The sequence below is a fragment of the Balaenoptera borealis genome (genome assembly GCF_965194805.1).
Source record: "Balaenoptera borealis genome assembly, contig: HAP1_SCAFFOLD_1020, whole genome shotgun sequence".
Lineage (NCBI taxonomy): Eukaryota > Metazoa > Chordata > Mammalia > Artiodactyla > Balaenopteridae > Balaenoptera > Balaenoptera borealis.
The window spans coordinates 43,574-70,754 of NW_028123191.1; the positions used below are offsets into that span (position 1 = coordinate 43,574).

Here is a 27,181-nt window from a genome sequence, read left to right on the forward strand (position 1 = left end):
TGCCCTTTAGAGCAGCGGAGACTGAGCCACAGCGAGGTTATGTCCCATGGCTATCTGTGGCACAGATGGGACTGGCCCTCCTGCAGGCTGACTGCAGCCCCCCGCCCAATCGGACAGCATTTCATGCCATGAAAGGTGAGGACACTGAACACCTGGCCCAGAGGCAGCAGTGGGAAAGCACTGAGCAGCTGGCAGTCAGAACCCTCTGCACAGCTCTGTGACCTCTCTGGGCTTCAGCCTCCCACCTCTGCAGCCAGGAGCACAGCTGGACTGTCTCCGAAGACCCTTGCGGCCCTGAAAAAGGAGAGGCCGGATTCAGCCTCCAGTGATGTCATAACCGGCACCATGTGGCCGGGAGGTGAGACAGCTGTAGTGTAGGTTTGGTCCTTTGAGTCTAGGCTGTGTGCCCTTGGGTAAGTTGCTCAACCTCTCTGGAATTGGCACCGTCGCTCCAGACCATGCAGGTTCACTGAGTGTGTCCAAATGCTGTGGCGGTGACTCGTTCCATGGGGCTTGTTGGAGGAGATCCCCACGCCCTCTGGCACTGGGTAAGCAAGGTTCCTATCCATCTCTGCCCTCACCATGAGCTTGCTTGCAAAGCAGGGAGCCTTTCTCCAGGAGCTTGTTGGGAGCTAAAGGATTCTCCGTGCACAGATGTCAGTGTGGAGATAGCGATCAGAAAGGACACCGTTCGGGAAGCCCGAGCTAGGAGCCAGGCCACTGTCTCGCTTATTCCCCCTCTTGGAAATTAATCTTTTCTGTAGAAAGGAGGAAATGACATCTCAGAGAGTATCAGTGACTTGCCAGGTCAGGAAGTGGCACGGTGGCTGTGAACCCGGGTGCCTGACACCAGCACCCACGCACGCAGCACGGGCCGGCTCCCGAAATGCCCTCTTCACACAGGGCACCTGTGGCCGATCTTGGTCCTGACTTCTGAGCCTCTTGTCTCCTCTTTCTCTTGGAGTGCCCATGAAATAGGAATTCCCTCCCCAGACCGCCAGGGGGCCCAGCACCTGAACTATATCACCTGTCCCCTCAGCACACACGTCTTGCTAATAAACACCACCAGGCCCTCCGCACTGCAGCACCACCATCACTCTGCAGCGGAACACGTGAAGTCCTCCTTCTGAAACCAAGTCTCCGGGAAACGGCTGGGAAATGCCCACCAGACAAATCCAAGTCACTTTCGGGGTGTCAGGTAGCCACGGGCTGGATTTTGAGGGAAGGGACGATGTCAGGCTGATCTAGGGAGGCACTGGCGAAGATTCAGGGCCAAGCCCCTGCAGGGAGCCGTCAGGGGTGGCGAGTGTCCTGTCCGTAGCCCTGGGCGAGCCAAGACTGATGTTGCGTGTGGGGAGGCAGGGGGCAGAGCTGCTCCAGGCGTGTGTGGTCCACACAGTGGGGCATGTGTGAAGTGTTCCCGGGACTCAAGCACACACTTCAATGTATGTGCAGCCTATGAGAGCCTCTAATTTTCAGAATTGCTCCTCCACGTGTTAAGGTGATTTTACGTGTTGAAGGGAAAAATGGGTTTCCCATATCGTGTCCTTTTACATTTTTTTCTTAGCGATTCTTTTTACTGACCAGGGTGAAAACTGTGGCAGAAAATACAAATAGGTCTTTCCAGGGTGTGTTAGACGCAAGCCCCGTGTAGAAGTCAAACAAGGGGGGTGTGGGATTCCATCCCCTCTGGGTGCTTTTCCAGGCTCTCATCACCGAGGACTGAGTTTGGCAGGGGCCCCCAGAGAAGGAAAATGAGAAACGGACCACTTGCTCTGCAATCCATACTCCTAAGGGGAATAGAGGGAGTGCGTCCTCTGTGTGTCCGATGCCCTGTGTCTTCTGGGCGAGGCTTTCCTTTGGAGCTGAGAAACTGAAGCTCACATTAACCTAAGCGGCTAAGACGCTCCGTGTGTGTGTGTGTGTTTTGGGGGGTGGGGGAGGGTCCTCTTTGGTCCAGAGCCGAGGTCTCTGCACTTCCAGCCCAGTTCCCCACGCCAGCCCTGATGGGCACGGAGTCTCTTTGTCCAAGACAGACAAAGGAAGACAGAGCCAGAATGAAGTCAACAACTTTTATTACAGCTCACATATTTCATAGAAAAAGGAATGTAGCGTCAGGTCCGGTTGTATGAAAAACGGTAAAATGCAGGTTCGTCCTGGTTGCTCTGTTGACACCCGGGGCAGGCTCTCCGCGACATCAGGCACAGCAGCTGCACTTGTCCGAGGCCCCTTTGCAGACGCAGCCCTGGGCACACTTGGCGCAGCCCACGGGGCAGCAGGAGCAGCAGCCTGGGGAAGCGAGGGCAGCGTGCGGTCGGACCACGCGTTGTCCGGAGCCACCCTTCCCAGCAGCAGGCCTGGCCCCAGCTGCCCTCAGGCCCAGACCCTGAGTTTAGGATGGTGTCCTCTGTCCTGAGATCATTGCTCTCAGACACTAGGTTCAGGTTGCCTGCCCCATCTGTGCCCAGGACAGGGCACAGAGCCTTGGAGAGACAGTGAGCAGGGCCTCTGGGGACGAGAGAAAGCCAGCGCCCAGCACCGTCAGTGATGTGAGCAAAGTCCTCAGGATCAAAGTGGAGGCAAAGCCCTGACAGAGCAGCTCCCGCTCGGGATAGGGAAGCTCTGGGCTGCTTCGACAGGAAGGGGCTGCCCCAGGTCCGAGAAACCACACACGGTCACTAGTTCATGTCCCTAAAGTGCTTCAGTCCCTGAGAGGATTCAGAAGCGTGACTCAGGAGGCAGGAGGACTAGTTCTACTGACAGGTCTGAGGTTGTTTGTTAATGACCCGTCTGGGCCTCAGTCTCCCTGTTCTCTAGTGCGCACTTGGGTCTCGGTCATCTGGAAGGTGATTCCAGCTCTGATTGTGAATCCCTTCCTGGTGGGGGGTGGGGGGTGGGGGGGTGGTGGGGGTTACCGGGAAGTTTGGTCACTGTCCTGCTCCTGCCTGCTGAGCTCTGGGCTCCCTGCTCGCACTCAGCCCAGACCCCGCATTCCCAGAGAAGGCCCCGCACACTCACTCTTCTTGCAGGAGGTGCATCTGCAGGCTTTGCAGGTGCAGGAGCCAGCGCAGCTGCAGGAGCCGCCTGCCAGGAAGGGAAAGGCCCGCGGTGAGCAGGGAGAGGGATGCAGGAGCTAGAGCAGACGGTCAGCAATGCCTCCCTGAGCCCTCCTCCTCTGTCAGGACCCAGCCCTGGGAGCTCGTGTCCACTCAGGCGGATAGAGAAGCCCCAGCTCCTCTCTTCTGGTCCAAGGAGAGTAGGTCCCCTCCTGATGGACTCCACAGGGAAGGTCCCAGGCTCCAGACCCAGCCCAGGCTGACTGGGGCTGGGGGCCAGGGCCCATGGCCTGAACCCGAAAGAGGCAATGTCCCCTCCTCCCATCAAGTCCTGGCAGCTCCGAGGCCTCCTCCAAACACTGGGTCCCGGTCTAGCAGTCCCCTGACCAGCTGGGTGACCTCAAGAAGGACAGCCTGGAGCCTCCGTGCCCTCAGTGTTAACGGAGAGGCAAAGGGAGACTGACGTGCTCTCAGGAGCCTGGCAGGCAAGAAAGCCCTGGACCCGTGACAGGAGTCCTCCTGAGCTCCAACTCAAAACCCTCCCTTCTCGTCCTGTGCCTGCGAAGGGGGGCATCCTAAGGCTCAAAGCCAGGGTTCCCTTACCAGTGGGGCAGGAGCACTTGGGGTCCATCTGGAGGAGGAGTGAGGCCCGAGGTCCAAAGCAAGGGGCGAAGCGGCTTCACTGGTCCGGTCGGGGGCGTGTGGGAGCCAGGAGCCCGTGGGCTCAGTTATAGGCCGAGGAGGCGGCCCGGGCGCAGAGGCCCCGCCCCCGCCTTGCACCCGCCCCGCGGATCCGCGCCCGCGCCCGCGCCCGCGCTGCCCGCGGCGCCCTGGGCCGGGCTGTGAGCAACACGCGGGGCCGAGCGCACGATTCCACTTCGGTGCCGGCTGGAGCGGAGGAAGCGGGTGCCGTGCGGTAAGCGGTGTCCCAGCCCCCTGGCCGCCCCTTCGCGATGTGGCCGACGGGAGCAGCCCCCCTGTTGCCGGGTTGTGCAGGAATCCAGCTCCCGCGTCCTCCGGTCTTCCCCGCCCCAGGCCGCGCGCCGCCGGCCTCCGGGTCGCCGTTTCCTGCAGCCTGAGAACAGCCCCCGCCTCCCGCTCGTGTCCCTGGCTTGGCCGGAGCCGGGGAGCGGTGTCAGAGACCGCAGGCGCATGTGACCCTCACCGCCGTTTCGCCCACCCCGTGTGTCCCCAGGCGTTGGCAGCCCCGGTCCCCACCACGGTCCTTTGGAAGCACTTTTCCGGTACCGTCTCCTGTAACCGCCCCGCGATGAACATTGCCTTCGGCCGCTAGTCGTCACTTGTGTTTTCCTTTCCTGGAGGGATCATGGCGCATTTCTCCGGGGGCTCCTTTGCCTAAACTTTGCAGGGGCGCTCCTCACCGTGGCCGGTCCACCCCACGCCAGGGTGGAGGTTCCCTGATCATGGGATGCTCCCCAGGGAAGGCATCACTGTAGGCGATAGGCAGACCTGGCATGAAATAACAAAGCGACACAAGTGGAGAGTTCCCTTTGGGTAGTCCTGACGATTACACACCATGGAGTCCATGCCAAGCCTTGTTAATCACTTTTGCTCTTTGAATTGTCACACCAACCCGGAAGGGAGCTAGTAGTCAGCAGCCCGTTTCCCAAAGGCCAAACTACCTACAGTACGAGGAGGCTACAGTAAAGGCAGGCACACGGTGCTGGGGAGTGGTGCCCTGCTTCTGTGGTCTTGTGGCTTCGCAGCTGAAGGAGAGAGTCAGTGAGAAAGCTCCCCTTTGGCCCAGAGCTGTGTCTTCAGCCCGTCTCTACCGTGTCCAGCTGAATCCTGGGGGGGGACCGAAGTGACAGAATAGGAATGTATTTATGCTTTTGTGGCTTCCTTCTGACTCTCTCCTTCAGCAGTGTTCAAGAGGTTTCTTTTGGTACAACGTATTTCAGAAAACCCCTGAAAAGAAAATGGTAGGGAAATCCTGGTGCAGGTGACAGCAGAGATGGCAGGATCCTTCTGCATCTGTTAGGAGGACACCGACTGTCTTGCTCATGGCTTTCTATCTGTGGTGTCAATGGCTCCTTGCGTGAAGGGAGGATAACCCCCTCCGGGGAAGTGGTCCCATGCTCACAGGGTTGATGAGGACGACCCAGAACACAGAGCTAAACACACCATCCTTGCTTGCGTGTCTGGAAGGAGAACAATGTCTCCTAGGCTAATGATAACAAATAAATAAATAAATAGGTGATATGATCGATTACTCCCTGAGTGCCCAGTATATTCTGACATTCTTTGCACGGATTCAGTTCTTTCATCCCGAGAGCCAGACACTATTTTTTTGCCCTTTAGAGCAGCGGAGACTGAGCCACAGCGAGGTTATGTCCCATGGCTATCTGTGGCACAGATGGGACTGGCCCTCCTGCAGGCTGACTGCAGCCCCCCGCCCAATCGGACAGCATTTCATGCCATGAAAGGTGAGGACACTGAACACCTGGCCCAGAGGCAGCAGTGGGAAAGCACTGAGCAGCTGGCAGTCAGAACCCTCTGCACAGCTCTGTGACCTCTCTGGGCTTCAGCCTCCCACCTCTGCAGCCAGGAGCACAGCTGGACTGTCTCCGAAGACCCTTGCGGCCCTGAAAAAGGAGAGGCCGGATTCAGCCTCCAGTGATGTCATAACCGGCACCATGTGGCCGGGAGGTGAGACAGCTGTAGTGTAGGTTTGGTCCTTTGAGTCTAGGCTGTGTGCCCTTGGGTAAGTTGCTCAACCTCTCTGGAATTGGCACCGTCGCTCCAGACCATGCAGGTTCACTGAGTGTGTCCAAATGCTGTGGCGGTGACTCGTTCCATGGGGCTTGTTGGAGGAGATCCCCACGCCCTCTGGCACTGGGTAAGCAAGGTTCCTATCCATCTCTGCCCTCACCATGAGCTTGCTTGCAAAGCAGGGAGCCTTTCTCCAGGAGCTTGTTGGGAGCTAAAGGATTCTCCGTGCACAGATGTCAGTGTGGAGATAGCGATCAGAAAGGACACCGTTCGGGAAGCCCGAGCTAGGAGCCAGGCCACTGTCTCGCTTATTCCCCCTCTTGGAAATTAATCTTTTCTGTAGAAAGGAGGAAATGACATCTCAGAGAGTATCAGTGACTTGCCAGGTCAGGAAGTGGCACGGTGGCTGTGAACCCGGGTGCCTGACACCAGCACCCACGCACGCAGCACGGGCCGGCTCCCGAAATGCCCTCTTCACACAGGGCACCTGTGGCCGATCTTGGTCCTGACTTCTGAGCCTCTTGTCTCCTCTTTCTCTTGGAGTGCCCATGAAATAGGAATTCCCTCCCCAGACCGCCAGGGGGCCCAGCACCTGAACTATATCACCTGTCCCCTCAGCACACACGTCTTGCTAATAAACACCACCAGGCCCTCCGCACTGCAGCACCACCATCACTCTGCAGCGGAACACGTGAAGTCCTCCTTCTGAAACCAAGTCTCCGGGAAACGGCTGGGAAATGCCCACCAGACAAATCCAAGTCACTTTCGGGGTGTCAGGTAGCCACGGGCTGGATTTTGAGGGAAGGGACGATGTCAGGCTGATCTAGGGAGGCACTGGCGAAGATTCAGGGCCAAGCCCCTGCAGGGAGCCGTCAGGGGTGGCGAGTGTCCTGTCCGTAGCCCTGGGCGAGCCAAGACTGATGTTGCGTGTGGGGAGGCAGGGGGCAGAGCTGCTCCAGGCGTGTGTGGTCCACACAGTGGGGCATGTGTGAAGTGTTCCCGGGACTCAAGCACACACTTCAATGTATGTGCAGCCTATGAGAGCCTCTAATTTTCAGAATTGCTCCTCCACGTGTTAAGGTGATTTTACGTGTTGAAGGGAAAAATGGGTTTCCCATATCGTGTCCTTTTACATTTTTTTCTTAGCGATTCTTTTTACTGACCAGGGTGAAAACTGTGGCAGAAAATACAAATAGGTCTTTCCAGGGTGTGTTAGACGCAAGCCCCGTGTAGAAGTCAAACAAGGGGGGTGTGGGATTCCATCCCCTCTGGGTGCTTTTCCAGGCTCTCATCACCGAGGACTGAGTTTGGCAGGGGCCCCCAGAGAAGGAAAATGAGAAACGGACCACTTGCTCTGCAATCCATACTCCTAAGGGGAATAGAGGGAGTGCGTCCTCTGTGTGTCCGATGCCCTGTGTCTTCTGGGCGAGGCTTTCCTTTGGAGCTGAGAAACTGAAGCTCACATTAACCTAAGCGGCTAAGACGCTCCGTGTGTGTGTGTGTGTTTTGGGGGGTGGGGGAGGGTCCTCTTTGGTCCAGAGCCGAGGTCTCTGCACTTCCAGCCCAGTTCCCCACGCCAGCCCTGATGGGCACGGAGTCTCTTTGTCCAAGGCAGACAAAGGAAGACAGAGCCAGAATGAAGTCAACAACTTTTATTACAGCTCACATATTTCATAGAAAAAGGAATGTAGCGTCAGGTCCGGTTGTATGAAAAACGGTAAAATGCAGGTTCGTCCTGGTTGCTCTGTTGACACCCGGGGCAGGCTCTCCGCGACATCAGGCACAGCAGCTGCACTTGTCCGAGGCCCCTTTGCAGACGCAGCCCTGGGCACACTTGGCGCAGCCCACGGGGCAGCAGGAGCAGCAGCCTGGGGAAGCGAGGGCAGCGTGCGGTCGGACCACGCGTTGTCCGGAGCCACCCTTCCCAGCAGCAGGCCTGGCCCCAGCTGCCCTCAGGCCCAGACCCTGAGTTTAGGATGGTGTCCTCTGTCCTGAGATCATTGCTCTCAGACACTAGGTTCAGGTTGCCTGCCCCATCTGTGCCCAGGACAGGGCACAGAGCCTTGGAGAGACAGTGAGCAGGGCCTCTGGGGACGAGAGAAAGCCAGCGCCCAGCACCGTCAGTGATGTGAGCAAAGTCCTCAGGATCAAAGTGGAGGCAAAGCCCTGACAGAGCAGCTCCCGCTCGGGATAGGGAAGCTCTGGGCTGCTTCGACAGGAAGGGGCTGCCCCAGGTCCGAGAAACCACACACGGTCACTAGTTCATGTCCCTAAAGTGCTTCAGTCCCTGAGAGGATTCAGAAGCGTGACTCAGGAGGCAGGAGGACTAGTTCTACTGACAGGTCTGAGGTTGTTTGTTAATGACCCGTCTGGGCCTCAGTCTCCCTGTTCTCTAGTGCGCGCCTGGGTCTCGGTCATCTGGAAGGGGATTCCAGCTCTGATTGTGAATCCCTTCCTGGTGAGGTGGGGTGGTGGTGGTGGGGGTTACCGGGAAGTTTGGTCACTGTCCTGCTCCTGCCTGCTGAGCTCTGGGCTCCCTGCTCGCACTCAGCCCAGACCCCGCATTCCCAGAGAAGGCCCCGCACACTCACTCTTCTTGCAGGAGGTGCATCTGCAGGCTTTGCAGGTGCAGGAGCCAGCGCAGCTGCAGGAGCCGCCTGCCAGGAAGGGAAAGGCCCGCGGTGAGCAGGGAGAGGGATGCAGGAGCTAGAGCAGACGGTCAGCAATGCCTCCCTGAGCCCTCCTCCTCTGTCAGGACCCAGCCCTGGGAGCTCGTGTCCACTCAGGCGGATAGAGAAGCCCCAGCTCCTCTCTTCTGGTCCAAGGAGAGTAGGTCCCCTCCTGATGGACTCCACAGGGAAGGTCCCAGGCTCCAGACCCAGCCCAGGCTGACTGGGGCTGGGGGCCAGGGCCCATGGCCTGAACCCGAAAGAGGCAATGTCCCCTCCTCCCATCAAGTCCTGGCAGCTCCGAGGCCTCCTCCAAACACTGGGTCCCGGTCTAGCAGTCCCCTGACCAGCTGGGTGACCTCAAGAAGGACAGCCTGGAGCCTCCGTGCCCTCAGTGTTAACGGAGAGGCAAAGGGAGACTGACGTGCTCTCAGGAGCCTGGCAGGCAAGAAAGCCCTGGACCCGTGACAGGAGTCCTCCTGAGCTCCAACTCAAAACCCTCCCTTCTCGTCCTGTGCCTGCGAAGGGGGGCATCCTAAGGCTCAAAGCCAGGGTTCCCTTACCAGTGGGGCAGGAGCACTTGGGGTCCATCTGGAGGAGGAGTGAGGCCCGAGGTCCAAAGCAAGGGGCGAAGCGGCTTCACTGGTCCGGTCGGGGGCGTGTGGGAGCCAGGAGCCCGTGGGCTCAGTTATAGGCCGAGGAGGCGGCCCGGGCGCAGAGGCCCCGCCCCCGCCTTGCACCCGCCCCGCGGATCCGCGCCCGCGCCCGCGCCCGCGCTGCCCGCGGCGCCCTGGGCCGGGCTGTGAGCAACACGCGGGGCCGAGCGCACGATTCCACTTCGGTGCCGGCTGGAGCGGAGGAAGCGGGTGCCGTGCGGTAAGCGGTGTCCCAGCCCCCGGCCGCCCCTTCGCGATGTGGCCGACGGGAGCAGCCCCCCTGTTGCCGGGTTGTGCAGGAATCCAGCTCCCGCGTCCTCCGGTCTTCCCCGCCCCAGGCCGCGCGCCGCCGGCCTCCGGGTCGCCGTTTCCTGCAGCCTGAGAACAGCCCCCGCCTCCCGCTCGTGTCCCTGGCTTGGCCGGAGCCGGGGAGCGGTGTCAGAGACCGCAGGCGCATGTGACCCTCACCGCCGTTTCGCCCACCCCGTGTGTCCCCAGGCGTTGGCAGCCCCGGTCCCCACCACGGTCCTTTGGAAGCACTTTTCCGGTACCGTCTCCTGTAACCGCCCCGCGATGAACATTGCCTTCGGCCGCTAGTCGTCACTTGTGTTTTCCTTTCCTGGAGGGATCATGGCGCATTTCTCCGGGGGCTCCTTTGCCTAAACTTTGCAGGGGCGCTCCTCACCGTGGCCGGTCCACCCCACGCCAGGGTGGAGGTTCCCTGATCATGGGATGCTCCCCAGGGAAGGCATCACTGTAGGCGATAGGCAGACCTGGCATGAAATAACAAAGCGACACAAGTGGAGAGTTCCCTTTGGGTAGTCCTGACGATTACACACCATGGAGTCCATGCCAAGCCTTGTTAATCACTTTTGCTCTTTGAATTGTCACACCAACCCGGAAGGGAGCTAGTAGTCAGCAGCCCGTTTCCCAAAGGCCAAACTACCTACAGTACGAGGAGGCTACAGTAAAGGCAGGCACACAGTGCTGGGGAGTGGTGCCCTGCTTCTGTGGTCTTGTGGCTTCGCAGCTGAAAGAGAGAGTCAGTGAGAAAGCTCCCCTTTGGCCCAGAGCTGTGTCTTCAGCCCGTCTCTACCGTGTCCAGCTGAATCCTGGGGGGGGACCGAAGTGACAGAATAGGAATGTATTTATGCTTTTGTGGCTTCCTTCTGACTCTCTCCTTCAGCAGTGTTCAAGAGGTTTCTTTTGGTACAACGTATTTCAGAAAACCCCTGAAAAGAAAATGGTAGGGAAATCCTGGTGCAGGTGACAGCAGAGATGGCAGGATCCTTCTGCATCTGTTAGGAGGACACCGACTGTCTTGCTCACGGCTTTCTATCTGTGGTGTCAATGGCTCCTTGCGTGAAGGGAGGATAACCCCCTCCGGGGAAGTGGTCCCATGCTCACAGGGTTGATGAGGACGACCCAGAACACAGAGCTAAACACACCATCCTTGCTTGCGTGTCTGGAAGGAGAACAATGTCTCCTAGGCTAATGATAACAAATAAATAAATAAATAGGTGATATGATCGATTACTCCCTGAGTGCCCAGTATATTCTGACATTCTTTGCACGGATTCAGTTCTTTCATCCCGAGAGCCAGACACTATTTTTTTGCCCTTTAGAGCAGCGGAGACTGAGCCACAGCGAGGTTATGTCCCATGGCTATCTGTGGCACAGATGGGACTGGCCCTCCTGCAGGCTGACTGCAGCCCCCCGCCCAATCGGACAGCATTTCATGCCATGAAAGGTGAGGACACTGAACACCTGGCCCAGAGGCAGCAGTGGGAAAGCACTGAGCAGCTGGCAGTCAGAACCCTCTGCACAGCTCTGTGACCTCTCTGGGCTTCAGCCTCCCACCTCTGCAGCCAGGAGCACAGCTGGACTGTCTCCGAAGACCCTTGCGGCCCTGAAAAAGGAGAGGCCGGATTCAGCCTCCAGTGATGTCATAACCGGCACCATGTGGCCGGGAGGTGAGACAGCTGTAGTGTAGGTTTGGTCCTTTGAGTCTAGGCTGTGTGCCCTTGGGTAAGTTGCTCAACCTCTCTGGAATTGGCACCGTCGCTCCAGACCATGCAGGTTCACTGAGTGTGTCCAAATGCTGTGGCGGTGACTCGTTCCATGGGGCTTGTTGGAGGAGATCCCCACGCCCTCTGGCACTGGGTAAGCAAGGTTCCTATCCATCTCTGCCCTCACCATGAGCTTGCTTGCAAAGCAGGGAGCCTTTCTCCAGGAGCTTGTTGGGAGCTAAAGGATTCTCCGTGCACAGATGTCAGTGTGGAGATAGCGATCAGAAAGGACACCGTTCGGGAAGCCCGAGCTAGGAGCCAGGCCACTGTCTCGCTTATTCCCCCTCTTGGAAATTAATCTTTTCTGTAGAAAGGAGGAAATGACATCTCAGAGAGTATCAGTGACTTGCCAGGTCAGGAAGTGGCACGGTGGCTGTGAACCCGGGTGCCTGACACCAGCACCCACGCACGCAGCACGGGCCGGCTCCCGAAATGCCCTCTTCACACAGGGCACCTGTGGCCGATCTTGGTCCTGACTTCTGAGCCTCTTGTCTCCTCTTTCTCTTGGAGTGCCCATGAAATAGGAATTCCCTCCCCAGACCGCCAGGGGGCCCAGCACCTGAACTATATCACCTGTCCCCTCAGCACACACGTCTTGCTAATAAACACCACCAGGCCCTCCGCACTGCAGCACCACCATCACTCTGCAGCGGAACACGTGAAGTCCTCCTTCTGAAACCAAGTCTCCGGGAAACGGCTGGGAAATGCCCACCAGACAAATCCAAGTCACTTTCGGGGTGTCAGGTAGCCACGGGCTGGATTTTGAGGGAAGGGACGATGTCAGGCTGATCTAGGGAGGCACTGGCGAAGATTCAGGGCCAAGCCCCTGCAGGGAGCCGTCAGGGGTGGCGAGTGTCCTGTCCGTAGCCCTGGGCGAGCCAAGACTGATGTTGCGTGTGGGGAGGCAGGGGGCAGAGCTGCTCCAGGCGTGTGTGGTCCACACAGTGGGGCATGTGTGAAGTGTTCCCGGGACTCAAGCACACACTTCAATGTATGTGCAGCCTATGAGAGCCTCTAATTTTCAGAATTGCTCCTCCACGTGTTAAGGTGATTTTACGTGTTGAAGGGAAAAATGGGTTTCCCATATCGTGTCCTTTTACATTTTTTTCTTAGCGATTCTTTTTACTGACCAGGGTGAAAACTGTGGCAGAAAATACAAATAGGTCTTTCCAGGGTGTGTTAGACGCAAGCCCCGTGTAGAAGTCAAACAAGGGGGGTGTGGGATTCCATCCCCTCTGGGTGCTTTTCCAGGCTCTCATCACCGAGGACTGAGTTTGGCAGGGGCCCCCAGAGAAGGAAAATGAGAAACGGACCACTTGCTCTGCAATCCATACTCCTAAGGGGAATAGAGGGAGTGCGTCCTCTGTGTGTCCGATGCCCTGTGTCTTCTGGGCGAGGCTTTCCTTTGGAGCTGAGAAACTGAAGCTCACATTAACCTAAGCGGCTAAGACGCTCCGTGTGTGTGTGTGTGTTTTGGGGGGTGGGGGAGGGTCCTCTTTGGTCCAGAGCCGAGGTCTCTGCACTTCCAGCCCAGTTCCCCACGCCAGCCCTGATGGGCACGGAGTCTCTTTGTCCAAGGCAGACAAAGGAAGACAGAGCCAGAATGAAGTCAACAACTTTTATTACAGCTCACATATTTCATAGAAAAAGGAATGTAGCGTCAGGTCCGGTTGTATGAAAAACGGTAAAATGCAGGTTCGTCCTGGTTGCTCTGTTGACACCCGGGGCAGGCTCTCCGCGACATCAGGCACAGCAGCTGCACTTGTCCGAGGCCCCTTTGCAGACGCAGCCCTGGGCACACTTGGCGCAGCCCACGGGGCAGCAGGAGCAGCAGCCTGGGGAAGCGAGGGCAGCGTGCGGTCGGACCACGCGTTGTCCGGAGCCACCCTTCCCAGCAGCAGGCCTGGCCCCAGCTGCCCTCAGGCCCAGACCCTGAGTTTAGGATGGTGTCCTCTGTCCTGAGATCATTGCTCTCAGACACTAGGTTCAGGTTGCCTGCCCCATCTGTGCCCAGGACAGGGCACAGAGCCTTGGAGAGACAGTGAGCAGGGCCTCTGGGGACGAGAGAAAGCCAGCGCCCAGCACCGTCAGTGATGTGAGCAAAGTCCTCAGGATCAAAGTGGAGGCAAAGCCCTGACAGAGCAGCTCCCGCTCGGGATAGGGAAGCTCTGGGCTGCTTCGACAGGAAGGGGCTGCCCCAGGTCCGAGAAACCACACACGGTCACTAGTTCATGTCCCTAAAGTGCTTCAGTCCCTGAGAGGATTCAGAAGCGTGACTCAGGAGGCAGGAGGACTAGTTCTACTGACAGGTCTGAGGTTGTTTGTTAATGACCCGTCTGGGCCTCAGTCTCCCTGTTCTCTAGTGCGCGCCTGGGTCTCGGTCATCTGGAAGGGGATTCCAGCTCTGATTGTGAATCCCTTCCTGGTGAGGTGGGGTGGTGGTGGTGGGGGTTACCGGGAAGTTTGGTCACTGTCCTGCTCCTGCCTGCTGAGCTCTGGGCTCCCTGCTCGCACTCAGCCCAGACCCCGCATTCCCAGAGAAGGCCCCGCACACTCACTCTTCTTGCAGGAGGTGCATCTGCAGGCTTTGCAGGTGCAGGAGCCAGCGCAGCTGCAGGAGCCGCCTGCCAGGAAGGGAAAGGCCCGCGGTGAGCAGGGAGAGGGATGCAGGAGCTAGAGCAGACGGTCAGCAATGCCTCCCTGAGCCCTCCTCCTCTGTCAGGACCCAGCCCTGGGAGCTCGTGTCCACTCAGGCGGATAGAGAAGCCCCAGCTCCTCTCTTCTGGTCCAAGGAGAGTAGGTCCCCTCCTGATGGACTCCACAGGGAAGGTCCCAGGCTCCAGACCCAGCCCAGGCTGACTGGGGCTGGGGGCCAGGGCCCATGGCCTGAACCCGAAAGAGGCAATGTCCCCTCCTCCCATCAAGTCCTGGCAGCTCCGAGGCCTCCTCCAAACACTGGGTCCCGGTCTAGCAGTCCCCTGACCAGCTGGGTGACCTCAAGAAGGACAGCCTGGAGCCTCCGTGCCCTCAGTGTTAACGGAGAGGCAAAGGGAGACTGACGTGCTCTCAGGAGCCTGGCAGGCAAGAAAGCCCTGGACCCGTGACAGGAGTCCTCCTGAGCTCCAACTCAAAACCCTCCCTTCTCGTCCTGTGCCTGCGAAGGGGGGCATCCTAAGGCTCAAAGCCAGGGTTCCCTTACCAGTGGGGCAGGAGCACTTGGGGTCCATCTGGAGGAGGAGTGAGGCCCGAGGTCCAAAGCAAGGGGCGAAGCGGCTTCACTGGTCCGGTCGGGGGCGTGTGGGAGCCAGGAGCCCGTGGGCTCAGTTATAGGCCGAGGAGGCGGCCCGGGCGCAGAGGCCCCGCCCCCGCCTTGCACCCGCCCCGCGGATCCGCGCCCGCGCCCGCGCCCGCGCTGCCCGCGGCGCCCTGGGCCGGGCTGTGAGCAACACGCGGGGCCGAGCGCACGATTCCACTTCGGTGCCGGCTGGAGCGGAGGAAGCGGGTGCCGTGCGGTAAGCGGTGTCCCAGCCCCCGGCCGCCCCTTCGCGATGTGGCCGACGGGAGCAGCCCCCCTGTTGCCGGGTTGTGCAGGAATCCAGCTCCCGCGTCCTCCGGTCTTCCCCGCCCCAGGCCGCGCGCCGCCGGCCTCCGGGTCGCCGTTTCCTGCAGCCTGAGAACAGCCCCCGCCTCCCGCTCGTGTCCCTGGCTTGGCCGGAGCCGGGGAGCGGTGTCAGAGACCGCAGGCGCATGTGACCCTCACCGCCGTTTCGCCCACCCCGTGTGTCCCCAGGCGTTGGCAGCCCCGGTCCCCACCACGGTCCTTTGGAAGCACTTTTCCGGTACCGTCTCCTGTAACCGCCCCGCGATGAACATTGCCTTCGGCCGCTAGTCGTCACTTGTGTTTTCCTTTCCTGGAGGGATCATGGCGCATTTCTCCGGGGGCTCCTTTGCCTAAACTTTGCAGGGGCGCTCCTCACCGTGGCCGGTCCACCCCACGCCAGGGTGGAGGTTCCCTGATCATGGGATGCTCCCCAGGGAAGGCATCACTGTAGGCGATAGGCAGACCTGGCATGAAATAACAAAGCGACACAAGTGGAGAGTTCCCTTTGGGTAGTCCTGACGATTACACACCATGGAGTCCATGCCAAGCCTTGTTAATCACTTTTGCTCTTTGAATTGTCACACCAACCCGGAAGGGAGCTAGTAGTCAGCAGCCCGTTTCCCAAAGGCCAAACTACCTACAGTACGAGGAGGCTACAGTAAAGGCAGGCACACAGTGCTGGGGAGTGGTGCCCTGCTTCTGTGGTCTTGTGGCTTCGCAGCTGAAAGAGAGAGTCAGTGAGAAAGCTCCCCTTTGGCCCAGAGCTGTGTCTTCAGCCCGTCTCTACCGTGTCCAGCTGAATCCTGGGGGGGGACCGAAGTGACAGAATAGGAATGTATTTATGCTTTTGTGGCTTCCTTCTGACTCTCTCCTTCAGCAGTGTTCAAGAGGTTTCTTTTGGTACAACGTATTTCAGAAAACCCCTGAAAAGAAAATGGTAGGGAAATCCTGGTGCAGGTGACAGCAGAGATGGCAGGATCCTTCTGCATCTGTTAGGAGGACACCGACTGTCTTGCTCACGGCTTTCTATCTGTGGTGTCAATGGCTCCTTGCGTGAAGGGAGGATAACCCCCTCCGGGGAAGTGGTCCCATGCTCACAGGGTTGATGAGGACGACCCAGAACACAGAGCTAAACACACCATCCTTGCTTGCGTGTCTGGAAGGAGAACAATGTCTCCTAGGCTAATGATAACAAATAAATAAATAAATAGGTGATATGATCGATTACTCCCTGAGTGCCCAGTATATTCTGACATTCTTTGCACGGATTCAGTTCTTTCATCCCGAGAGCCAGACACTATTTTTTTGCCCTTTAGAGCAGCGGAGACTGAGCCACAGCGAGGTTATGTCCCATGGCTATCTGTGGCACAGATGGGACTGGCCCTCCTGCAGGCTGACTGCAGCCCCCCGCCCAATCGGACAGCATTTCATGCCATGAAAGGTGAGGACACTGAACACCTGGCCCAGAGGCAGCAGTGGGAAAGCACTGAGCAGCTGGCAGTCAGAACCCTCTGCACAGCTCTGTGACCTCTCTGGGCTTCAGCCTCCCACCTCTGCAGCCAGGAGCACAGCTGGACTGTCTCCGAAGACCCTTGCGGCCCTGAAAAAGGAGAGGCCGGATTCAGCCTCCAGTGATGTCATAACCGGCACCATGTGGCCGGGAGGTGAGACAGCTGTAGTGTAGGTTTGGTCCTTTGAGTCTAGGCTGTGTGCCCTTGGGTAAGTTGCTCAACCTCTCTGGAATTGGCACCGTCGCTCCAGACCATGCAGGTTCACTGAGTGTGTCCAAATGCTGTGGCGGTGACTCGTTCCATGGGGCTTGTTGGAGGAGATCCCCACGCCCTCTGGCACTGGGTAAGCAAGGTTCCTATCCATCTCTGCCCTCACCATGAGCTTGCTTGCAAAGCAGGGAGCCTTTCTCCAGGAGCTTGTTGGGAGCTAAAGGATTCTCCGTGCACAGATGTCAGTGTGGAGATAGCGATCAGAAAGGACACCGTTCGGGAAGCCCGAGCTAGGAGCCAGGCCACTGTCTCGCTTATTCCCCCTCTTGGAAATTAATCTTTTCTGTAGAAAGGAGGAAATGACATCTCAGAGAGTATCAGTGACTTGCCAGGTCAGGAAGTGGCACGGTGGCTGTGAACCCGGGTGCCTGACACCAGCACCCACGCACGCAGCACGGGCCGGCTCCCGAAATGCCCTCTTCACACAGGGCACCTGTGGCCGATCTTGGTCCTGACTTCTGAGCCTCTTGTCTCCTCTTTCTCTTGGAGTGCCCATGAAATAGGAATTCCCTCCCCAGACCGCCAGGGGGCCCAGCACCTGAACTATATCACCTGTCCCCTCAGCACACACGTCTTGCTAATAAACACCACCAGGCCCTCCGCACTGCAGCACCACCATCACTCTGCAGCGGAACACGTGAAGTCCTCCTTCTGAAACCAAGTCTCCGGGAAACGGCTGGGAAATGCCCACCAGACAAATCCAAGTCACTTTCGGGGTGTCAGGTAGCCACGGGCTGGATTTTGAGGGAAGGGACGATGTCAGGCTGATCTAGGGAGGCACTGGCGAAGATTCAGGGCCAAGCCCCTGCAGGGAGCCGTCAGGGGTGGCGAGTGTCCTGTCCGTAGCCCTGGGCGAGCCAAGACTGATGTTGCGTGTGGGGAGGCAGGGGGCAGAGCTGCTCCAGGCGTGTGTGGTCCACACAGTGGGGCATGTGTGAAGTGTTCCCGGGACTCAAGCACACACTTCAATGTATGTGCAGCCTATGAGAGCCTCTAATTTTCAGAATTGCTCCTCCACGTGTTAAGGTGATTTTACGTGTTGAAGGGAAAAATGGGTTTCCCATATCGTGTCCTTTTACATTTTTTTCTTAGCGATTCTTTTTACTGACCAGGGTGAAAACTGTGGCAGAAAATACAAATAGGTCTTTCCAGGGTGTGTTAGACGCAAGCCCCGTGTAGAAGTCAAACAAGGGGGGTGTGGGATTCCATCCCCTCTGGGTGCTTTTCCAGGCTCTCATCACCGAGGACTGAGTTTGGCAGGGGCCCCCAGAGAAGGAAAATGAGAAACGGACCACTTGCTCTGCAATCCATACTCCTAAGGGGAATAGAGGGAGTGCGTCCTCTGTGTGTCCGATGCCCTGTGTCTTCTGGGCGAGGCTTTCCTTTGGAGCTGAGAAACTGAAGCTCACATTAACCTAAGCGGCTAAGACGCTCCGTGTGTGTGTGTGTGTTTTGGGGGGTGGGGGAGGGTCCTCTTTGGTCCAGAGCCGAGGTCTCTGCACTTCCAGCCCAGTTCCCCACGCCAGCCCTGATGGGCACGGAGTCTCTTTGTCCAAGGCAGACAAAGGAAGACAGAGCCAGAATGAAGTCAACAACTTTTATTACAGCTCACATATTTCATAGAAAAAGGAATGTAGCGTCAGGTCCGGTTGTATGAAAAACGGTAAAATGCAGGTTCGTCCTGGTTGCTCTGTTGACACCCGGGGCAGGCTCTCCGCGACATCAGGCACAGCAGCTGCACTTGTCCGAGGCCCCTTTGCAGACGCAGCCCTGGGCACACTTGGCGCAGCCCACGGGGCAGCAGGAGCAGCAGCCTGGGGAAGCGAGGGCAGCGTGCGGTCGGACCACGCGTTGTCCGGAGCCACCCTTCCCAGCAGCAGGCCTGGCCCCAGCTGCCCTCAGGCCCAGACCCTGAGTTTAGGATGGTGTCCTCTGTCCTGAGATCATTGCTCTCAGACACTAGGTTCAGGTTGCCTGCCCCATCTGTGCCCAGGACAGGGCACAGAGCCTTGGAGAGACAGTGAGCAGGGCCTCTGGGGACGAGAGAAAGCCAGCGCCCAGCACCGTCAGTGATGTGAGCAAAGTCCTCAGGATCAAAGTGGAGGCAAAGCCCTGACAGAGCAGCTCCCGCTCGGGATAGGGAAGCTCTGGGCTGCTTCGACAGGAAGGGGCTGCCCCAGGTCCGAGAAACCACACACGGTCACTAGTTCATGTCCCTAAAGTGCTTCAGTCCCTGAGAGGATTCAGAAGCGTGACTCAGGAGGCAGGAGGACTAGTTCTACTGACAGGTCTGAGGTTGTTTGTTAATGACCCGTCTGGGCCTCAGTCTCCCTGTTCTCTAGTGCGCGCCTGGGTCTCGGTCATCTGGAAGGGGATTCCAGCTCTGATTGTGAATCCCTTCCTGGTGAGGTGGGGTGGTGGTGGTGGGGGTTACCGGGAAGTTTGGTCACTGTCCTGCTCCTGCCTGCTGAGCTCTGGGCTCCCTGCTCGCACTCAGCCCAGACCCCGCATTCCCAGAGAAGGCCCCGCACACTCACTCTTCTTGCAGGAGGTGCATCTGCAGGCTTTGCAGGTGCAGGAGCCAGCGCAGCTGCAGGAGCCGCCTGCCAGGAAGGGAAAGGCCCGCGGTGAGCAGGGAGAGGGATGCAGGAGCTAGAGCAGACGGTCAGCAATGCCTCCCTGAGCCCTCCTCCTCTGTCAGGACCCAGCCCTGGGAGCTCGTGTCCACTCAGGCGGATAGAGAAGCCCCAGCTCCTCTCTTCTGGTCCAAGGAGAGTAGGTCCCCTCCTGATGGACTCCACAGGGAAGGTCCCAGGCTCCAGACCCAGCCCAGGCTGACTGGGGCTGGGGGCCAGGGCCCATGGCCTGAACCCGAAAGAGGCAATGTCCCCTCCTCCCATCAAGTCCTGGCAGCTCCGAGGCCTCCTCCAAACACTGGGTCCCGGTCTAGCAGTCCCCTGACCAGCTGGGTGACCTCAAGAAGGACAGCCTGGAGCCTCCGTGCCCTCAGTGTTAACGGAGAGGCAAAGGGAGACTGACGTGCTCTCAGGAGCCTGGCAGGCAAGAAAGCCCTGGACCCGTGACAGGAGTCCTCCTGAGCTCCAACTCAAAACCCTCCCTTCTCGTCCTGTGCCTGCGAAGGGGGGCATCCTAAGGCTCAAAGCCAGGGTTCCCTTACCAGTGGGGCAGGAGCACTTGGGGTCCATCTGGAGGAGGAGTGAGGCCCGAGGTCCAAAGCAAGGGGCGAAGCGGCTTCACTGGTCCGGTCGGGGGCGTGTGGGAGCCAGGAGCCCGTGGGCTCAGTTATAGGCCGAGGAGGCGGCCCGGGCGCAGAGGCCCCGCCCCCGCCTTGCACCCGCCCCGCGGATCCGCGCCCGCGCCCGCGCCCGCGCTGCCCGCGGCGCCCTGGGCCGGGCTGTGAGCAACACGCGGGGCCGAGCGCACGATTCCACTTCGGTGCCGGCTGGAGCGGAGGAAGCGGGTGCCGTGCGGTAAGCGGTGTCCCAGCCCCCGGCCGCCCCTTCGCGATGTGGCCGACGGGAGCAGCCCCCCTGTTGCCGGGTTGTGCAGGAATCCAGCTCCCGCGTCCTCCGGTCTTCCCCGCCCCAGGCCGCGCGCCGCCGGCCTCCGGGTCGCCGTTTCCTGCAGCCTGAGAACAGCCCCCGCCTCCCGCTCGTGTCCCTGGCTTGGCCGGAGCCGGGGAGCGGTGTCAGAGACCGCAGGCGCATGTGACCCTCACCGCCGTTTCGCCCACCCCGTGTGTCCCCAGGCGTTGGCAGCCCCGGTCCCCACCACGGTCCTTTGGAAGCACTTTTCCGGTACCGTCTCCTGTAACCGCCCCGCGATGAACATTGCCTTCGGCCGCTAGTCGTCACTTGTGTTTTCCTTTCCTGGAGGGATCATGGCGCATTTCTCCGGGGGCTCCTTTGCCTAAACTTTGCAGGGGCGCTCCTCACCGTGGCCGGTCCACCCCACGCCAGGGTGGAGGTTCCCTGATCATGGGATGCTCCCCAGGGAAGGCATCACTGTAGGCGATAGGCAGACCTGGCATGAAATAACAAAGCGACACAAGTGGAGAGTTCCCTTTGGGTAGTCCTGACGATTACACACCATGGAGTCCATGCCAAGCCTTGTTAATCACTTTTGCTCTTTGAATTGTCACACCAACCCGGAAGGGAGCTAGTAGTCAGCAGCCCGTTTCCCAAAGGCCAAACTACCTACAGTACGAGGAGGCTACAGTAAAGGCAGGCACACAGTGCTGGGGAGTGGTGCCCTGCTTCTGTGGTCTTGTGGCTTCGCAGCTGAAAGAGAGAGTCAGTGAGAAAGCTCCCCTTTGGCCCAGAGCTGTGTCTTCAGCCCGTCTCTACCGTGTCCAGCTGAATCCTGGGGGGGGACCGAAGTGACAGAATAGGAATGTATTTATGCTTTTGTGGCTTCCTTCTGACTCTCTCCTTCAGCAGTGTTCAAGAGGTTTCTTTTGGTACAACGTATTTCAGAAAACCCCTGAAAAGAAAATGGTAGGGAAATCCTGGTGCAGGTGACAGCAGAGATGGCAGGATCCTTCTGCATCTGTTAGGAGGACACCGACTGTCTTGCTCACGGCTTTCTATCTGTGGTGTCAATGGCTCCTTGCGTGAAGGGAGGATAACCCCCTCCGGGGAAGTGGTCCCATGCTCACAGGGTTGATGAGGACGACCCAGAACACAGAGCTAAACACACCATCCTTGCTTGCGTGTCTGGAAGGAGAACAATGTCTCCTAGGCTAATGATAACAAATAAATAAATAAATAGGTGATATGATCGATTACTCCCTGAGTGCCCAGTATATTCTGACATTCTTTGCACGGATTCAGTTCTTTCATCCCGAGAGCCAGACACTATTTTTTTGCCCTTTAGAGCAGCGGAGACTGAGCCACAGCGAGGTTATGTCCCATGGCTATCTGTGGCACAGATGGGACTGGCCCTCCTGCAGGCTGACTGCAGCCCCCCGCCCAATCGGACAGCATTTCATGCCATGAAAGGTGAGGACACTGAACACCTGGCCCAGAGGCAGCAGTGGGAAAGCACTGAGCAGCTGGCAGTCAGAACCCTCTGCACAGCTCTGTGACCTCTCTGGGCTTCAGCCTCCCACCTCTGCAGCCAGGAGCACAGCTGGACTGTCTCCGAAGACCCTTGCGGCCCTGAAAAAGGAGAGGCCGGATTCAGCCTCCAGTGATGTCATAACCGGCACCATGTGGCCGGGAGGTGAGACAGCTGTAGTGTAGGTTTGGTCCTTTGAGTCTAGGCTGTGTGCCCTTGGGTAAGTTGCTCAACCTCTCTGGAATTGGCACCGTCGCTCCAGACCATGCAGGTTCACTGAGTGTGTCCAAATGCTGTGGCGGTGACTCGTTCCATGGGGCTTGTTGGAGGAGATCCCCACGCCCTCTGGCACTGGGTAAGCAAGGTTCCTATCCATCTCTGCCCTCACCATGAGCTTGCTTGCAAAGCAGGGAGCCTTTCTCCAGGAGCTTGTTGGGAGCTAAAGGATTCTCCGTGCACAGATGTCAGTGTGGAGATAGCGATCAGAAAGGACACCGTTCGGGAAGCCCGAGCTAGGAGCCAGGCCACTGTCTCGCTTATTCCCCCTCTTGGAAATTAATCTTTTCTGTAGAAAGGAGGAAATGACATCTCAGAGAGTATCAGTGACTTGCCAGGTCAGGAAGTGGCACGGTGGCTGTGAACCCGGGTGCCTGACACCAGCACCCACGCACGCAGCACGGGCCGGCTCCCGAAATGCCCTCTTCACACAGGGCACCTGTGGCCGATCTTGGTCCTGACTTCTGAGCCTCTTGTCTCCTCTTTCTCTTGGAGTGCCCATGAAATAGGAATTCCCTCCCCAGACCGCCAGGGGGCCCAGCACCTGAACTATATCACCTGTCCCCTCAGCACACACGTCTTGCTAATAAACACCACCAGGCCCTCCGCACTGCAGCACCACCATCACTCTGCAGCGGAACACGTGAAGTCCTCCTTCTGAAACCAAGTCTCCGGGAAACGGCTGGGAAATGCCCACCAGACAAATCCAAGTCACTTTCGGGGTGTCAGGTAGCCACGGGCTGGATTTTGAGGGAAGGGACGATGTCAGGCTGATCTAGGGAGGCACTGGCGAAGATTCAGGGCCAAGCCCCTGCAGGGAGCCGTCAGGGGTGGCGAGTGTCCTGTCCGTAGCCCTGGGCGAGCCAAGACTGATGTTGCGTGTGGGGAGGCAGGGGGCAGAGCTGCTCCAGGCGTGTGTGGTCCACACAGTGGGGCATGTGTGAAGTGTTCCCGGGACTCAAGCACACACTTCAATGTATGTGCAGCCTATGAGAGCCTCTAATTTTCAGAATTGCTCCTCCACGTGTTAAGGTGATTTTACGTGTTGAAGGGAAAAATGGGTTTCCCATATCGTGTCCTTTTACATTTTTTTCTTAGCGATTCTTTTTACTGACCAGGGTGAAAACTGTGGCAGAAAATACAAATAGGTCTTTCCAGGGTGTGTTAGACGCAAGCCCCGTGTAGAAGTCAAACAAGGGGGGTGTGGGATTCCATCCCCTCTGGGTGCTTTTCCAGGCTCTCATCACCGAGGACTGAGTTTGGCAGGGGCCCCCAGAGAAGGAAAATGAGAAACGGACCACTTGCTCTGCAATCCATACTCCTAAGGGGAATAGAGGGAGTGCGTCCTCTGTGTGTCCGATGCCCTGTGTCTTCTGGGCGAGGCTTTCCTTTGGAGCTGAGAAACTGAAGCTCACATTAACCTAAGCGGCTAAGACGCTCCGTGTGTGTGTGTGTGTTTTGGGGGGTGGGGGAGGGTCCTCTTTGGTCCAGAGCCGAGGTCTCTGCACTTCCAGCCCAGTTCCCCACGCCAGCCCTGATGGGCACGGAGTCTCTTTGTCCAAGACAGACAAAGGAAGACAGAGCCAGAATGAAGTCAACAACTTTTATTACAGCTCACATATTTCATAGAAAAAGGAATGTAGCGTCAGGTCCGGTTGTATGAAAAACGGTAAAATGCAGGTTCGTCCTGGTTGCTCTGTTGACACCCGGGGCAGGCTCTCCGCGACATCAGGCACAGCAGCTGCACTTGTCCGAGGCCCCTTTGCAGACGCAGCCCTGGGCACACTTGGCGCAGCCCACGGGGCAGCAGGAGCAGCAGCCTGGGGAAGCGAGGGCAGCGTGCGGTCGGACCACGCGTTGTCCGGAGCCACCCTTCCCAGCAGCAGGCCTGGCCCCAGCTGCCCTCAGGCCCAGACCCTGAGTTTAGGATGGTGTCCTCTGTCCTGAGATCATTGCTCTCAGACACTAGGTTCAGGTTGCCTGCCCCATCTGTGCCCAGGACAGGGCACAGAGCCTTGGAGAGACAGTGAGCAGGGCCTCTGGGGACGAGAGAAAGCCAGCGCCCAGCACCGTCAGTGATGTGAGCAAAGTCCTCAGGATCAAAGTGGAGGCAAAGCCCTGACAGAGCAGCTCCCGCTCGGGATAGGGAAGCTCTGGGCTGCTTCGACAGGAAGGGGCTGCCCCAGGTCCGAGAAACCACACACGGTCACTAGTTCATGTCCCTAAAGTGCTTCAGTCCCTGAGAGGATTCAGAAGCGTGACTCAGGAGGCAGGAGGACTAGTTCTACTGACAGGTCTGAGGTTGTTTGTTAATGACCCGTCTGGGCCTCAGTCTCCCTGTTCTCTAGTGCGCACTTGGGTCTCGGTCATCTGGAAGGTGATTCCAGCTCTGATTGTGAATCCCTTCCTGGTGGGGGGTGGGGGGTGGGGGGGTGGTGGGGGTTACCGGGAAGTTTGGTCACTGTCCTGCTCCTGCCTGCTGAGCTCTGGGCTCCCTGCTCGCACTCAGCCCAGACCCCGCATTCCCAGAGAAGGCCCCGCACACTCACTCTTCTTGCAGGAGGTGCATCTGCAGGCTTTGCAGGTGCAGGAGCCAGCGCAGCTGCAGGAGCCGCCTGCCAGGAAGGGAAAGGCCCGCGGTGAGCAGGGAGAGGGATGCAGGAGCTAGAGCAGACGGTCAGCAATGCCTCCCTGAGCCCTCCTCCTCTGTCAGGACCCAGCCCTGGGAGCTCGTGTCCACTCAGGCGGATAGAGAAGCCCCAGCTCCTCTCTTCTGGTCCAAGGAGAGTAGGTCCCCTCCTGATGGACTCCACAGGGAAGGTCCCAGGCTCCAGACCCAGCCCAGGCTGACTGGGGCTGGGGGCCAGGGCCCATGGCCTGAACCCGAAAGAGGCAATGTCCCCTCCTCCCATCAAGTCCTGGCAGCTCCGAGGCCTCCTCCAAACACTGGGTCCCGGTCTAGCAGTCCCCTGACCAGCTGGGTGACCTCAAGAAGGACAGCCTGGAGCCTCCGTGCCCTCAGTGTTAACGGAGAGGCAAAGGGAGACTGACGTGCTCTCAGGAGCCTGGCAGGCAAGAAAGCCCTGGACCCGTGACAGGAGTCCTCCTGAGCTCCAACTCAAAACCCTCCCTTCTCGTCCTGTGCCTGCGAAGGGGGGCATCCTAAGGCTCAAAGCCAGGGTTCCCTTACCAGTGGGGCAGGAGCACTTGGGGTCCATCTGGAGGAGGAGTGAGGCCCGAGGTCCAAAGCAAGGGGCGAAGCGGCTTCACTGGTCCGGTCGGGGGCGTGTGGGAGCCAGGAGCCCGTGGGCTCAGTTATAGGCCGAGGAGGCGGCCCGGGCGCAGAGGCCCCGCCCCCGCCTTGCACCCGCCCCGCGGATCCGCGCCCGCGCCCGCGCCCGCGCTGCCCGCTGCGCCCTGGGCCGGGCTGTGAGCAACACGCGGGGCCGAGCGCACGATTCCACTTCGGTGCCGGCTGGAGCGGAGGAAGCGGGTGCCGTGCGGTAAGCGGTGTCCCAGCCCCCTGGCCGCCCCTTCGCGATGTGGCCGACGGGAGCAGCCCCCCTGTTGCCGGGTTGTGCAGGAATCCAGCTCCCGCGTCCTCCGGTCTTCCCCGCCCCAGGCCGCGCGCCGCCGGCCTCCGGGTCGCCGTTTCCTGCAGCCTGAGAACAGCCCCCGCCTCCCGCTCGTGTCCCTGGCTTGGCCGGAGCCGGGGAGCGGTGTCAGAGACCGCAGGCGCATGTGACCCTCACCGCCGTTTCGCCCACCCCGTGTGTCCCCAGGCGTTGGCAGCCCCGGTCTCCACCACGGTCCTTTGGAAGCACTTTTCCGGTACCGTCTCCTGTAACCGCCCCGCGATGAACATTGCCTTCGGCCGCTAGTCGTCACTTGTGTTTTCCTTTCCTGGAGGGATCATGGCGCATTTCTCCGGGGGCTCCTTTGCCTAAACTTTGCAGGGGCGCTCCTCACCGTGGCCGGTCCACCCCACGCCAGGGTGGAGGTTCCCTGATCATGGGATGCTCCCCAGGGAAGGCATCACTGTAGGCGATAGGCAGACCTGGCATGAAATAACAAAGCGACACAAGTGGAGAGTTCCCTTTGGGTAGTCCTGACGATTACACACCATGGAGTCCATGCCAAGCCTTGTTAATCACTTTTGCTCTTTGAATTGTCACACCAACCCGGAAGGGAGCTAGTAGTCAGCAGCCCGTTTCCCAAAGGCCAAACTACCTACAGTACGAGGAGGCTACAGTAAAGGCAGGCACACAGTGCTGGGGAGTGGTGCCCTGCTTCTGTGGTCTTGTGGCTTCGCAGCTGAAAGAGAGAGTCAGTGAGAAAGCTCCCCTTTGGCCCAGAGCTGTGTCTTCAGCCCGTCTCTACCGTGTCCAGCTGAATCCTGGGGGGGGGACCGAAGTGACAGAATAGGAATGTATTTATGCTTTTGTGGCTTCCTTCTGACTCTCTCCTTCAGCAGTGTTCAAGAGGTTTCTTTTGGTACAACGTATTTCAGAAAACCCCTGAAAAGAAAATGGTAGGGAAATCCTGGTGCAGGTGACAGCAGAGATGGCAGGATCCTTCTGCATCTGTTAGGAGGACACCGACTGTCTTGCTCACGGCTTTCTATCTGTAGTGTCAATGGCTCCTTGCGTGAAGGGAGGATAACCCCCTCCGGGGAAGTGGTCCCATGCTCACAGGGTTGATGAGGACGACCCAGAACACAGAGCTAAACACACCATCCTTGCTTGCGTGTCTGGAAGGAGAACAATGTCTCCTAGGCTAATGATAACAAATAAATAAATAAATAGGTGATATGATCGATTACTCCCTGAGTGCCCAGTATATTCTGACATTCTTTGCACGGATTCAGTTCTTTCATCCCGAGAGCCAGACACTATTTTTTTGCCCTTTAGAGCAGCGGAGACTGAGCCACAGCGAGGTTATGTCCCATGGCTATCTGTGGCACAGATGGGACTGGCCCTCCTGCAGGCTGACTGCAGCCCCCCGCCCAATCGGACAGCATGTCATGCCATGAAAGGTGAGGACACTGAACACCTGGCCCAGAGGCAGCAGTGGGAAAGCACTGAGCAGCTGGCAGTCAGAACCCTCTGCACAGCTCTGTGACCTCTCTGGGCTTCAGCCTCCCACCTCTGCAGCCAGGAGCACAGCTGGACTGTCTCCGAAGACCCTTGCGGCCCTGAAAAAGGAGAGGCCGGATTCAGCCTCCAGTGATGTCATAACCGGCACCATGTGGCCGGGAGGTG

At 58.7% G+C, this 27,181-nt stretch overlaps 5 protein-coding genes across 5 annotated transcripts; all 5 read right to left on the reverse strand.

The window, feature by feature from the left end:
• Nucleotides 1–2,197: 2,197 nt before the first annotated feature.
• LOC309621821 (metallothionein-1E) lies at nucleotides 2,198–3,687 on the reverse strand (the record flags this gene model as incomplete). Its single annotated transcript, XM_082409149.1, has 3 exons — nucleotides 2,198–2,289; nucleotides 3,019–3,084; nucleotides 3,660–3,687. The coding sequence occupies 3 exons, from the start codon at nucleotides 3,685–3,687 to the stop codon at nucleotides 2,198–2,200; spliced, it is 186 nt and encodes a 61-aa protein (XP_082265275.1).
• Nucleotides 3,688–7,565: 3,878 nt separating this feature from the next.
• Nucleotides 7,566–9,049, reverse strand: LOC309621823 (metallothionein-1E; the record flags this gene model as incomplete). Its single annotated transcript, XM_082409151.1, has 3 exons — nucleotides 7,566–7,657; nucleotides 8,381–8,446; nucleotides 9,022–9,049. The coding sequence occupies 3 exons, from the start codon at nucleotides 9,047–9,049 to the stop codon at nucleotides 7,566–7,568; spliced, it is 186 nt and encodes a 61-aa protein (XP_082265277.1).
• A 3,877-nt stretch (nucleotides 9,050–12,926) lies between these two features.
• Nucleotides 12,927–14,410, reverse strand: LOC309621817 (metallothionein-1E; the record flags this gene model as incomplete). The annotated part of the gene is made up of 3 exons (XM_082409145.1): nucleotides 12,927–13,018; nucleotides 13,742–13,807; nucleotides 14,383–14,410. 3 exons carry the CDS (start codon nucleotides 14,408–14,410, stop codon nucleotides 12,927–12,929), a joined length of 186 nt encoding a protein of 61 aa, XP_082265271.1.
• Nucleotides 14,411–18,287: 3,877 nt separating this feature from the next.
• LOC309621828 (metallothionein-1E) lies at nucleotides 18,288–19,771 on the reverse strand (the record flags this gene model as incomplete). The annotated part of the gene is made up of 3 exons (XM_082409156.1): nucleotides 18,288–18,379; nucleotides 19,103–19,168; nucleotides 19,744–19,771. 3 exons carry the CDS (start codon nucleotides 19,769–19,771, stop codon nucleotides 18,288–18,290), a joined length of 186 nt encoding a protein of 61 aa, XP_082265282.1.
• Nucleotides 19,772–23,648: 3,877 nt separating this feature from the next.
• On the reverse strand, nucleotides 23,649–25,138 carry LOC309621831 (metallothionein-1E; the record flags this gene model as incomplete). Its single annotated transcript, XM_082409159.1, has 3 exons — nucleotides 23,649–23,740; nucleotides 24,470–24,535; nucleotides 25,111–25,138. 3 exons carry the CDS (start codon nucleotides 25,136–25,138, stop codon nucleotides 23,649–23,651), a joined length of 186 nt encoding a protein of 61 aa, XP_082265285.1.
• Nucleotides 25,139–27,181: the final 2,043 nt, after the last annotated feature.